This window comes from Pelophylax lessonae (assembly GCF_965119305.1).
Source record: "Pelophylax lessonae genome assembly, chromosome: 7".
Taxonomy (NCBI): Eukaryota; Metazoa; Chordata; class Amphibia; order Anura; family Ranidae; genus Pelophylax; species Pelophylax lessonae.
The window spans coordinates 287,295,528-287,308,771 of record NC_138774.1 but is presented as its reverse complement, the minus strand read 5'-3'; the positions used below and the strand labels follow the sequence as shown (position 1 = coordinate 287,308,771).

Below are 13,244 nucleotides of genomic sequence, written 5' to 3'. Positions count from 1 at the left end.
GGTGGGCTCCCTCCAGTCACCTGTCCTCCATCTATCTCATCAGAATGCATGTGCTTCCATTGTGGAGACTCTTTAAAGGTAGAGTTAGGGACTGCAGATATCAGGGTGCCTTGGCGCGGCCTGCAGCTTACGCATGTATTTGCAAATGTGTGCAACTTAACCCCTGTTTTTAACGCATACTGTTAGACAGGTTAATTTGGCTGGTTGGCAAGTAGTGACTGGAAATCCCTTCGTTTTTGATTTACAGATATAACCGGCCCTTTGATGGGCAACCATAATGCCGATACGGCCTACGATTAACTTGAGCTGGACACCCCTGCTCTAGGCTATTTTAATTTAGCAGGAACATGAAACACCCCACTTAGTTTATCTAGCAATTCAGTTGAGCAGAAAAAAAAAATTTAAACACATTAGAAGTAAATTTTAAAGATTTTATTTTATTTTCAAAGTGATACCGCAGCTTAGAACTGGATGACTTGTCCCTGTGAAAGAAAGAAAGGAAAAAGTCAGATGTGGACCAATAACTTAGCATTAATAAATATCCGGTTTTATTTCTGCTTTAAGAGCTAAAAACAGACATCTAACATTCAGCAGCCAAACGCTCACCTTTCTCTTCTTGTCTCCTCCAAGCTCAAAGTGCTTGCATCTCTTTATAGCCAACATCCGCTTTGATCGGCAGTTGGAGTCGACACACTCCAGCCTCAGCACAATCTTCTTGGTGGTCTTGGCCTACAGAGCCACAAAAAGACAATTTTTAAGCACTTCAAACAAAAAGAAAAAAAAAGGGGGACTTGGTGGCCCTCCAGTTGTTGCGGAACTACAAGTCCCATCATGCCTCTGCCTGTGGGAGTCACGCTTGTAACTGTCAAACCTTGCAATGCCTCATGGGACTTATTGGCCCTCCAGCTGTTGTGAACTACAAGTCCCATCATGCCTCTGCCTCATGCTTGTAACAATTAGCCTTGCAATGCCTCATGGGACTTAGCTCTGCAACAGCTGGAGGGCCATCAGTTTGACACCTGTGGATGTCCTCCAGCCAGAAAATGAGGGGCTCTATCAGTCTTGCTGCAGACTCTAATGCACATTGTGAGAAGCTCACAGTGTGCAGTGAAATCAGAGGAAGCCATTTCAGTCCTTGCTCAAAAGAAACAACATCCATAACTACATCCATTTATCTTAAAGGTTAATATGTGAACTGACCTTTTTACGGAAGATTGGCTTGGTCTGCCCACCATAGCCGCTCTGCTTGCGGTCGTATCTCCTCTTTCCTGCGGAGAACAGTTACGATTAATCACAGAAAGACCATTGAAATCATGGAGAGTAAAGCTTACTAACAGCCTGTCCACTCGGGCGCCATTCACATTAATGAAAATCAAAATCAACCACTCCGTGCGAGTTCCAGCTGCACCCCTTCAAAGCAGACATGCGGCATTTCAGAAAATCGTGCATAAGAGCCATCTCACACAGCACTGTTGAAAAATGCAGTAAGAAATAGGGAGGCACCAATACCGTATTGTGCCGATATCAAGCATTTGTGCAAGTAACCGTACTCACCCAAATGCTGCAGATACCGAACTTGATACTTTGCGAAGTCCTAGTCTGACAATGATTGCAAATCAGGGCTGCTGGAGGTGCTCACAAGGCTGGAGATGTATAGGTGTGGTCTGCCCCCAAGCAGACATCACTTCTACCCTATATCCTAAGGCAGTGGTCCTCAACTCCGGTCCTCAGGGCCCACTAACAGGCCAGATTTTAAGTATTACCTTGGGGAGATGCAGACTAGAGTACTGCAATCACTAAGCAGCAAATGATATCACCTGGGATGTATTTCAGTTATCTTGCAAACCTGGCCTGTTAGTGGGCCCTGAGGACCAGGGTTGAGGACCACTGCCCTAAGGGATCCCAGAACTTCTCCAGCGGCCATGATTTGCTACCATCGCCAACCTGGGACACCTATGCAGATTATTTTGCATGTGGCAAGATATACTGTGAGTTCTTTTGTTAAACTGCCCACTAGATGGCGCTTTAATCACTTTCTACACACAGGAGTAGTGGGGGAAAAACTAATTTCTTTGCAGTACCATTTGCGGAAAAAAATTTGCGCCACCGCCCAATGCAGAGTGGCCAGCGCCAACCGCCCAATGCAGAGTGGCCAGCGTCCCCCCCCACCCAATGCAGAGTGGCCAGCGTCCCCCCCCACCCAATGCAGAGTGGCCAGCGTCCCCCCCCACCCAATGCAGAGTGGCCAGCGTCCCCCCCACCCAATGCAGAGTGGCCAGCGTCCCCCCCACCCAATGCAGAGTGGCCAGCGTCCCCCCCACCCAATGCAGAGTGGCCAGCGTCCCCCCCCACCCAATGCAGAGTGGCCAGCGTCCCCCCCCACCCAATGCAGAGTAGCCAGCGTCCCCCCCCACCCAATGCAGAGTAGCCAGCGTCCCCCCCCACCCAATGCAGAGTAGCCAGCGTCCCCCCCCACCCAATGCAGAGTGGCCAGCGTCCCCCCCCACCCAATGCAGAGTGGCCAGCGTCCCCCCCCACCCAATGCAGAGTGGCCAGCGTCCCCCCCCACCCAATGCAGAGTGGCCAGCGTCCCCCCACCCAATGCAGAGTGGCCAGCGTCCCCCCCCACCCAATGCAGAGTGGCCAGCGCCCCCCCCACCCAATGCAGAGTGACTAGCGCCCCCCACCCAATGCAGAGTGACCAGTGCATGGGGGAATAGAGCGCCACCTCATTACACAAAGTAGGGTTCTTCTGCTTACTCATTGCGGGCGCTGTCATACGAAGTCCCGCCTCCTGGACCGGCTCCTATGATAGACGTCAGTGTGCTATCATAGGCAGGAGTACTGTGTAATCAGGTGGCGCTCTAAACCAATATTCGGTCGATCCCTACTCTGTATCGGTGAGTACTTGACCAAAGGTATCGGTACTTGAACTCGCCGAATAACCACTTCCGCTCCGGAAGATTTACCCCCCTTCCTGACCAGGCAATTTTTTTCCAATCCAGCACTGCGTTAATTTAACTGACAACTGCGCGGTCGTGCGATGATGTATCCAAATAAAATTGATGTCCCTTTTTCCCCCAAAAATAGAGCTTTTTGGTGGTATTTGATCACCTCTTCCTGTTTTTTTTTTGTGCGCTATAAACAAAAAAAAAAATCCGACAATCCCCCCCCCAAAAATGTACTTTCTGCTATAAGACATCCAAAAAAATGTATATATATATATATATATATATATATATATATATATATATATATATATATATATATATATATATATATAAACCGTGTCAGATAAGGTGGGGTCTTTAAGTTTAAGACATGCTTACCCTGGGCGTAGAGGGAGTCTTTCCCCTTCTTGTACTGGGTGACCTTGTGGGGTTGATGCTTCCCACATTTCTTGCAGTAAGTTCGCCGGGTTTTAGGGACGTTCACCTGCAAAACAAGGAGAGAGATGTTAAATCTGAACGCTGGGTAGATATAGACCTACGAGGCTCGGATCACACCGACATGCGATCCAACGTGTGAGACCCCCAGGTAGCACGACACATCAAACTCAATGTTTCCCTATGAGAACCGTCTTCACTTTTACTGAACAAGTCACTCCCACTTTAGAAAAGGTTCTGGCATTACTCTGGTCCAACTTTGATGCGATTTCAGCCCTTGTACCGGCTCCTAAATAGCATCCAAGTTGGAAGGAAGTAGCAGGGCAAAGCTGCCGGCAATCTAAGGCTGGCCATACATGTTCAACTTTTGTTGTACAATTTTCTGTTAGATCTACCACAAACCACATAATGTGAGGTCAAAGCTAAACACATTCACTTGTATCCAATTAGGCAGTCCTTCGTACTACATACTTAAAGGTACATTTCAAGAAAATTGGGACAGAAAATTGGATCATGTATGGCCAGCCTAAGTGCCTTAAGGCAGTGGTCCTCAACCCTGGCCCTCAGGGCCCACTAACAGGCCAGGTTTGCAAGATAACAGAAATACATCCCAGGTGATATCATTTGCTGCTCAGTGATTGCAGTATTCTAGTCTGCATCTCCCCAAGGAATACTTAAAATCTGGCCTGTTAGTGGGCCCTGAGGACCGGAGTTGAGGACCACTGCCTTAAGGCCCCTTTCACACAGGCGGACTGTTCAGATCCACCTGTCCCTTTAGGCGGATCTGAACGGATGCCCCATGCATCTCTATGGGGCATAGGATGTCAGCATCCGATCCGTCAAATCCGGACTGATGGAAACCTGATTTCCTATCCGTCCAGCGGATCGGATGAGAACGGACAGGCTGTCCATTCCCATCCAATTCCCCCAGAGAACAGCAGGGACCTGACAGCTCTGTCTCCGCACACAGCGCGAAGTCACAGCTGCCATCCGCCTGCTCATCGGGGGATCGGCAGATTGATCCCCCGCTGAGATAAACGGAGTCCAATAACGGACCGGATTGTGTGAAAGGGGCCTCACAGCTTAAAAATTAGGGATGCACCGATCCGACTTTTTTGGACCCAATACCGCTATCCGGTGTTGTGAAATCGCTGATACCAGAACCGATCCCGGAGCTACACACAGAGCATGCGGCTGCAGTACAGAGCAAAGCCTCTGCTTCATGTGTACGGCTCCTCCATTCACAGGCGGAGTGCATCGGATATCACTCCGCCTGTGAGCCGGGACTATACAGGAAGTAGCGGCTCCCATCCCATACTACTACTGCACCAAGGGACGGCTGAGCCATTACTAAGCAAAAACCGGATCAGCCAGTGGATCGGTCAATGTTACCGATCCCCCGATCCAGCTATAATAGCCATATCGGCGCCGATATCCGATCCGAATATCGGATCAGTGCATCCCTATTAAAAATCCAGTACTACACTTTCACCCTGCACATGCTCAGCTGCTCTCCATGGTTTGAGCATGGTGCTGACAGCCTAAAGAAGCCGGGTGTCCCTCCATGCGGATCCCGACTTCATTGTCGCGAAGACGCAGTGCCTGGACTGACATCTGATGTCAGCAGAGAATGGACAAGTCGCAGGAGTGCAGAACAAAGTGCTCTCCTGTAATCCATAGGAGATCTACAGCCAAACCAGCTTCGGCTCTACACCATCTTTAACGTCAGGTGGTTGTAAACCTGTAAGAAAGGCATAAGGAGCTAGTATGCATGGCATACTAGTTTATTATGAAATACTTACCTTAGAACGAAGCCCCCACAGTGCCACCCACTCAGCAGTGACACAGCTGACATTTTCGGCCATCCTGCTTCCCGTTTCTAGTCCTCCGGCCATCTAATTGGCCGGAGGTGCAATGACATCACTCCCCCGCATGCGCCGCCATTCACAGCACAGAGCTCATAAGAACGGCACAGGTGGGCGTTTCTTCACAGCGCATGCACTGATGACATCATCGGCTCCATGAAATGTAAAGATCTCCTAAGCGGTGCAAGTTTAGGAGATATGTAAAGTACCTATAGGTAAACCTTAATATAGGATCACCTATAGCAGAGGGGTCTTCAAACTATGGCCCTCCAGTTGTTCAGGAACTACAATTCCCATCATGCCTTGTCATGTCAGAGTTTTACAATGCCTCATGGGAAGTGTAGTTCATAGATCCCCAATGTAGAAGATATAAACCAGGGGGTCTTCAAACTATGGCCCTCCAGTTCAGGAACTACAATTCCCATCATGCCTTGTCATGTCAGTTTTACAATGCCTCATGGGAAGTGTAGTTCATAGATCCCCGATGTAGAAGATATAAACCAGGGGGTCTGCAAACTATGGCCCTCCAGTTCAGGAACTACAATTCCCATCATGCCTTGTCATGTCAGTTTTACAATGCCTCATGGGAAGTGTAGTTCATAGATCCCCGATGTAGAAGATATAAACCAGGGGGTCTGCAAACTATGGCCCTCCAGTTCAGGAACTACAATTCCCATCATGCCTTGTCATGTCAGTTTTACAATGCCTCATGGGAAGTGTAGTTCATAGATCCCCGATGTAGAAGATATAAACCAGGGGGTCTGCAAACTATGGCCCTCCAGTTCAGGAACTACAATTCCCATCATGCCTGGTCCTGTCTGTGAATGCCAGAGTTTTGCAATGCCTCATGGGATGTGTAGTTTGTAGATCCCTGATGTAGAAGATATAGATCAGGGGTTTGCAAACTATGGCCCTCCAGTTCAGGAACTACAATCCCCATCATGCCTAGTCCTGTCAGAGTCTTACACTGCCTCATGGCAAGTGTAGTTCATAGATCCCCGATGTAGAAGATATAAACCAGGGGGGGTCTTCAAACTATGGCCCTCCAGTTCAGGAACTACAATTCCCATCATGCCTTGTCATGTCAGTTTTGCAATGCCTCATGGGATGTGTAGTCCTGCAACAGCTGGAGGGCCGTAGTTTGAGGATCCCTGCCCTACAAGTACAAGTTAACAGAGGGGGGGTTTACAACCACTTTTAAGGACCAGAAGGTTTTACCCCCTTTAATGACCAGGCCATTTTTTGCGTTACTTTAACTGACAATTGCGCGGTCATGCAACGCTGTAACCAAATAAAATTGATGTCCTTCTCCCCCCCCTCACAAACAGAGCTTTCTTTGGGTGGTATTTATTTTTTTGCACTATAAAGAAAAAAAAATATATATTTTTCGGATATAAAACATTCCAAAAAAAAAAAAAAAAAGCCAATTTATTCACCATTGAATCATAACTGCGCAATTGTCAGTTAACCGCTTGCCGACCACCCGCTGCATATACTGTGCATACAGTGAGCTGCAGGAGCGATCCTGGGGGGGGGCAAACGCACAATCAGTTAAAGTAACGCAGTATCGTAAAAAAAATGGCCTGGTCATTAAGGGGGTAAATCTTTCCAGTCCACAACTGGTTAAAGGTGTTAAAATTTTCACCATCAAGTCCAAAATCATCCCCCCCCCTCCCCCAATTGGCCACCCTGGAAACGATCCCCCCCCCCCCCATTATAATCAACTTCTGCAAAACTACAACCCCAGCATGCCACCAACAGTCCCGTCTTGCAATGCCTTCTGGGACTTGTAGTTCCACATCAAATAGTGTGTTAATATTGCCTACCCCCCACCCCAGCTCTATGGAGAATGAGGCATAACTCAGACCAGGGGTGACAACGCTCTGCAGAAACTTTCCAACGTTGTCACCGACTTCCAAGAAGGTTGAAACATCCCACAGACATGACCCAATGAGATTGCACGGGGTACAGCCGGCCTTAGATCTGTCCCTATACACAGAAAAGCCATAACACCCCATAAAAAGTACAGATGGGGCCCCTGCAGTGTGATAGTGGGGCTCCCAGGCCTCTCAGACATAGAGAGCCACAGGCCGCAAATTCCCAGCTAACATCAATCCTTGGAGGACCCGGCCCTGACAACCACAGACCCAATGTATGATAAACCATCACCAAAGCCCGATAGACAGAGCCAGCGTGGAGGATGGAAGAGGATTCGGGTGAGGCGAACAGCAACACAGAACTCACCATCTTGGCCGTCCGCGTAAAAGAAGGACCGGAAACAGGAAGTGAGCTCAGAAGAGCACTACAGACTACCACCAAGTCTTTTATAGGATAGACCGTAGCACTACGCCGTGCTCTCTTCTCTATGGTATATAGACGCAGGCGTGTTAACGTCACCGGCGTCTCCTCGCACGGCGGTGAGGGACGCCTGCGTGCTGACGTCACCGCTGCATTCTTCGTACAGCAGCGATTGAGGGTTGCTATGGGTTACCGTCATAAAGTCAATAAAGTGCCATAAGGTAATAGAAGGTAAAATATATAATAGAATATAACGGAGTGTATAGAAATGCCCGCTGTCACAAGAGAGTACATAACAAACCAGGCAATCGTGTCACTGACCATAGCAACCAGTCAGCTTCCATCTTTTATTTTTTTGTTACACAGCTTAGAAAATGAACCAATTGTCTACAGGGGACTCCCCCCCTTCCTGCCCCCCCTAATTCCCGGGCACTTCCCCCCTTCCTGCCCCCCTAATACCGGGCACTTCCCCCCCTTCCTGCCCCCCCCTAATACCGGGCACTTCCCCCCCTTCCTGCCCCCCCCTAATACCGGGCACTTCCCCCCCTTCCTGCCCCCCCCTAATACCGGGCACTTCCCCCCCTTCCTGCCCCCCTAATACCGGGCACTTCCACCACTTCCTGCCCCCCCCTAATACCGGGCACTTCCCCCCCTTCCTGCCCCCCTAATACCGGGCACTTCCCCCCCTTCCTGCCCCCCCCTAATACCGGGCACTTCCCCCCCTTCCTGCCCCCCTAATACCGGGCACTTCCACCACTTCCTGCCCCCCCCTAATACCGGGCACTTCCCCCCCTTCCTGCCCCCCTAATACCGGGCACTTCCACCACTTCCTGCCCCCCCCTAATACCGGGCACTTCCCCCCCTTCCTGCCCCCTCTAATTCCCGGGCACTTCCCCCCCTTCCTGCCCCCCCAATACTGGGCACTTCCACCCCTTCCTGCCCCCCTAATACCGGGCACTCCCCCCCTTCCTGCCCCCCTAATACCAGGCACTTCCCCCTCCCCTTCCTGCCCCCCTAATACCGGGCACTCCCCCCCTTCCTGCCCCCCTAATACCGGGCACTTCCACCACTTCCTGCCCCCCCCCTAATACCGGGCACTTCCCCCCCTTCCTGCCCCCTCTAATTCCCGGGCACTTCCCCCCCTTCCTGCCCCCCCAATACTGGGCACTTCCACCCCTTCCTGCCCCCCTAATACCGGGCACTTCCACCCCTTCCTGCCCCCCTAATACCGGGCACTCCCCCCCTTCCTGCCCCCCTAATACCAGGCACTTCCCCCCCCCTTCCTGCCCCCCTAATACCGGGCACTCCCCCCCTTCCTGCCCCCCTAATACCAGGCACTCCCCCCCCCCTTCCTGCCCCCCTAATATCGGGGACTCTCCCCCCTTCCTGCCCCCCCTATAACCGGGCACTTCCCCCCCTTCCTGCCCCCCCTAATTCCCGGGCACTCCCCCCCTCTTCCTGCCCCCCCCTAATACCGGGCACTTCCCCCCCTTCCTGCCCCCCTAATACCGGGCACTTCCACCACTTCCTGCCCCCCCCCCTAATACTGGGCACTTCCACCCCTTCCTGCCCCCCCTAATTCCTGGGCATTTCCCCCCCTTCCTGCCCCCCTAATACCGGGCACTCCCCCCCTTCCTGCCCCCCTAATACCAGGCACTTCCCCCCCCCTTCCTGCCCCCCTAATACCGGGCACTCCCCCCCTTCCTGCCCCCCTAATACCGGGCACTTCCACCACTTCCTGCCCCCCCCTAATACCGGGCACTTCCCCCCCTTCCTGCCCCCTCTAATTCCCGGGCACTTCCCCCCCTTCCTGCCCCCCCAATACTGGGCACTTCCACCACTTCCTGCCCCCCTAATACCGGGCACTTCCACCCCTTCCTGCCCCCCTAATACCGGGCACTCCCCCCCTTCCTGCCCCCCTAATACCAGGCACTTCCCCCCCCCTTCCTGCCCCCCTAATACCGGGCACTCCCCCCCTTCCTGCCCCCCTAATACCAGGCACTTCCCCCCCCCTTCCTGCCCCCCTAATACCAGGCACTTCCCCCCCCCCTTCCTGCCCCCCTAATATCGGGGACTCTCCCCCCTTCCTGCCCCCCCTATAACCGGGCACTTCCCCCCCTTCCTGCCCCCCCCCCTAATACCGGGCACTTCCCCCCCTTCCTGCCCCCCTAATACCGGGCACTTCCACCACTTCCTGCCCCCCCCCTAATACTGGGCACTTCCACCCCTTCCTGCCCCCCCTAATTCCTGGGCATTTCCCCCCCTTCCTGCCCCCCTAATACTGGGCACTTCCCCCCCTTCCTGCCCCCCTAATACCGGGCACTTCCACCACTTCCTGCCCCCTCCAATACCGGGCACTTCCACCCCTTCCTGCCCCCTCTAATTCCCGGGCACTTCCCCCCCTTCCTGCCCCCCCAATACTGGGCACTTCCACCCCTTCCTGCCCCACCTAATACCGGGCACTTCCACCCCTTCCTGCCCCCCTAATACCGGGCACTCCCCCACTTCCTGCCCCCCTAATACCAGGCACTCCCCCCCCCTTCCTGCCCACCCCTAATACCGGGCACTTCCACCACTTCCTGCCCCCCCTAATACTGGGCACTTCCACCCCTTCCTGCCCCCCCAATTCCCGGGCATTTCCCCCCTTCCTGCCCCCCTAATACCGGGCACTTCCCCCCCTTCCTGCCCCCCCTAATTCCCGGGCACTCCCCCCCTTCCTGCCCCCCCTAATACCGGGCACTTCCCCCCCTTCCTGCCCCCCTAATATCGGGGACTCCCCCCCCTTCCTGCCCCCCTAATATCGGGGACTCCCCCCCTTCCTGCCCCCCTAATACCGGGCACTCCCCCCCTTCCTGCCCCCCCAATACCGGGCACTTCCCCCCTTCCTGCCCCCCCTAATACCGGGCACTTCCCCCCCTTCCTGCCCACCCCTAATACCGGGCACTCCCCCACTTCCTGCCCCCCCAATACCGGGCACTTCCCCCCTTCCTGCCCCCACTAATACCGGGCACTTCCCCCCCCTTCCTGCCCACCCCTTATACCGGGCACTCCCCCCCCTTCCTACCCACCCCTAATACCGGGCACTCCCCCCCCTTCCTGCCCACCCCTAATACCGGGCACTTCCCCCCCCTTCCTGCCCACCCCTTATACCGGGCACTCCCCCCCCTTCCTGCCCACCCCTAATACCGGGCACTTCCCCCCCTTCCTGCCCCCACTAATACCGGACACTTCCCCCCCTTCCTGCCCCCCCCCTAATACAGGGCACTTCCCCCCCTTCCTGCCCCCCCTAATACTGGGCACTCCCCCCCCTTCCTGCTCCCCCTAATACCGGGCACTTCCCCCCTTCCTGCCCCCCCTAATTCCCGGGCACTTCCCCCCTTCCTGCCCCCCTAATACCGGGCACTTCCACCCCATCCTGCCCCCCCTAATTCCCGGGCACTTCCCCCCCTTCCTGCCCCCCTAATACCGGGCACTTCCACCACTTCCTGCCCCCTCCAATACCGGGCACTTCCACCCCTTCCTGCCCCCTCTAATTCCCGGGCACTTCCCCCCCTTCCTGCCCCCCCAATACTGGGCACTTCCACCCCTTCCTGCCCCCCTAATACCGGGCACTTCCACCCCTTCCTGCCCCCCTAATACCGGGCACTCCCCCCCTTCCTGCCCCCCTAATACCAGGCACTCCCCCCCCCTTCCTGCCCACCCCTAATACCGGGCACTTCCACCACTTCCTGCCCCCCCTAATACTGGGCACTTCCACCCCTTCCTGCCCCCCCAATTCCCGGGCATTTCCCCCCTTCCTGCCCCCCTAATACCGGGCACTTCCACCCCTTCCTGCCCCCCTAATTCCCGGGCACTTCCCCCCCTTCCTGCCCCCCCTAATTCCCGGGCACTCCCCCCCCCTTCCTGCCCCCCCTAATACCGGGCACTTCCCCCCCTTCCTGCCCCCCTAATATCGGGGACTCCCCCCCTTCCTGCCCCCCTAATATCGGGGACTCTCCCCCCTTCCTGCCCCCCCCTATAACCGGGCACTTCCCCCCCTTCCTGCCCCCCCTAATTCCCGGGCACTCCCCCCCCCTTCCTGCCCCCCCTAATACCGGGCACTTCCCCCCCTTCCTGCCCCCCTAATACCGGGCACTTCCACCATTTCCTGCCCCCCCCTAATACTGGGCACTTCCACCCCTTCCTGCCCCCCCTAATTCCTGGGCATTTCCCCCCCTTCCTGCCCCCCTAATACCGGGCACTTCCCCCCCTTCCTGCCCCCCCTAATTCCCGGGCATTTCCCCCCCTTCCTGCCCCCCTAATACCGGGCACTTCCACCACTTCCTGCCCCCCCCTAATACTGGGCACTTCCACCCCTTCCTGCCCCCCCTAATTCCCGGGCATTTCCCCCCCTTCCTGCCCCCCTAATACCGGGCACTTCCCCCCCTTCCTGCCCCCCCTAATTCCCGGGCATTTCCCCCCCTTCCTGCCCCCCTAATACCGGGCACTTCCACCCCTTCCTGCCCCCCCCTAATACCGGGCCACTCCCCCCCTTCCTGCCCCCCTAATACCGGGCACTCCCCCCCTTCCTGCCCCCCCAATACCGGCACTTCCCCCCTTCCTGCCCCCCTAATACCGGGCCACTCCCCCCCTTCCTGCCCCCCTAATAACGGGCACTCCCCCCCCCTTCCTGCCCACCCCTAATACCGGGCACTTCTCCCCCTTCCTGCCCCCCTAATACCGGGCCACTCCCCCCCCTTCCTGCCCCCCTAATACCGGGCACTCCCCCCCTTCCTGCCCCCCCAATACCGGCACTTCCCCCCTTCCTGCCCCCCCTAATACCGGGCCACTCCCCCCCTTCCTGCCCCCCTAATACCGGGCACTCCCCCCCCTTCCTGCCCACCCCTAATACCGGGCACTTCCCCCCCTTCCTGCCCCCCCTAATACTCGGCACTTCCCCTCCTAATACCAGGCATCTTTACCTCCTTCCTGCCCCCCCAATACCGGCACATCCCCCCCTTCCTGCCCCCCCTAATACCAGGCGCTTCCCTCCCTTCCTGCTCCCCTAATACCGGCATCTTTACCTCCTTCCTGCCCCCCTAATACCGGGCACTTCCACCCCTTCCTGCCCCCCCTAATTCCCGGGCACTTCCACCACTTCCTGCCCCCCCTAATACCGGGCACTTCCCCCCCTTCCTGCCCCCCCTAATACCGGGCACTTCCACCACTTCCTGCCCCCCCTAATACCGGGCACTTCCCCCCCTTCCTGCCCCCCCAATACCGGGCACTTCCCCCCTTCCTGCCCCCCTAATACCGGGCCACTCCCCCCCCTTCCTGCCCCCCTAATACCGGGCACTCCCCCCCTTCCTGCCCCCCCAATACCGGGCACTTCCCCCCTTCCTGCCCCCCCTAATACCGGGCACTTCCCCCCCTTCCTGCCCACCCCTAATACCGGGCACTCCCCCCCCTTCCTGCCCCCCCTAATACCGGGCACTTCCCCCCCTTCCTGCCCACCCCTAATACCGGGCACTCCCCCCCCTTCCTGCCCCCCCAATACCGGGCACTTCCCCCCTTCCTGCCCCCACTAATACCGGGCACTTCCCCCCCCTTCCTGCCCACCCCTTATACCGGGCACTCCCCCCCCTTCCTACCCACCCCTAATACCGGCACTTTCCCCCCCTTCCTGCCCACCCCTAATACCGGGCACTTCCCCCCC

General features: G+C 55.8%; 1 protein-coding gene across 1 annotated transcript; it reads right to left on the bottom strand.

Moving 5' to 3' along the window:
• Positions 1–418: 418 nt before the first annotated feature.
• On the bottom strand, positions 419–7,571 carry LOC309559373 (large ribosomal subunit protein eL42). Its single transcript, XM_082262632.1, has 5 exons — positions 7,496–7,571; positions 3,330–3,435; positions 1,201–1,268; positions 607–729; positions 419–482 (listed from the first exon to the last, which is right to left on the bottom strand). Exons 1-5 carry the CDS (start codon positions 7,496–7,498, stop codon positions 462–464), a joined length of 321 nt encoding a protein of 106 aa, XP_082118758.1. The 5' UTR covers positions 7,499–7,571; the 3' UTR covers positions 419–461.
• Positions 7,572–13,244: the final 5,673 nt, after the last annotated feature.

Excerpts from the sequence above, each read along its gene's own strand:
- LOC309559373 (XM_082262632.1), bottom strand. Across the intron at positions 1,269-3,329 it reads AGACTCCCTCTACGCCCAGG|GAAAGAGGAGATACGACCGC; the intron begins GTAAGCATGTCT and ends TGTTCTCCGCAG. Across the intron at positions 730-1,200 it reads AGCCAATCTTCCGTAAAAAG|GCCAAGACCACCAAGAAGAT; the intron begins GTCAGTTCACAT and ends GTGGCTCTGTAG.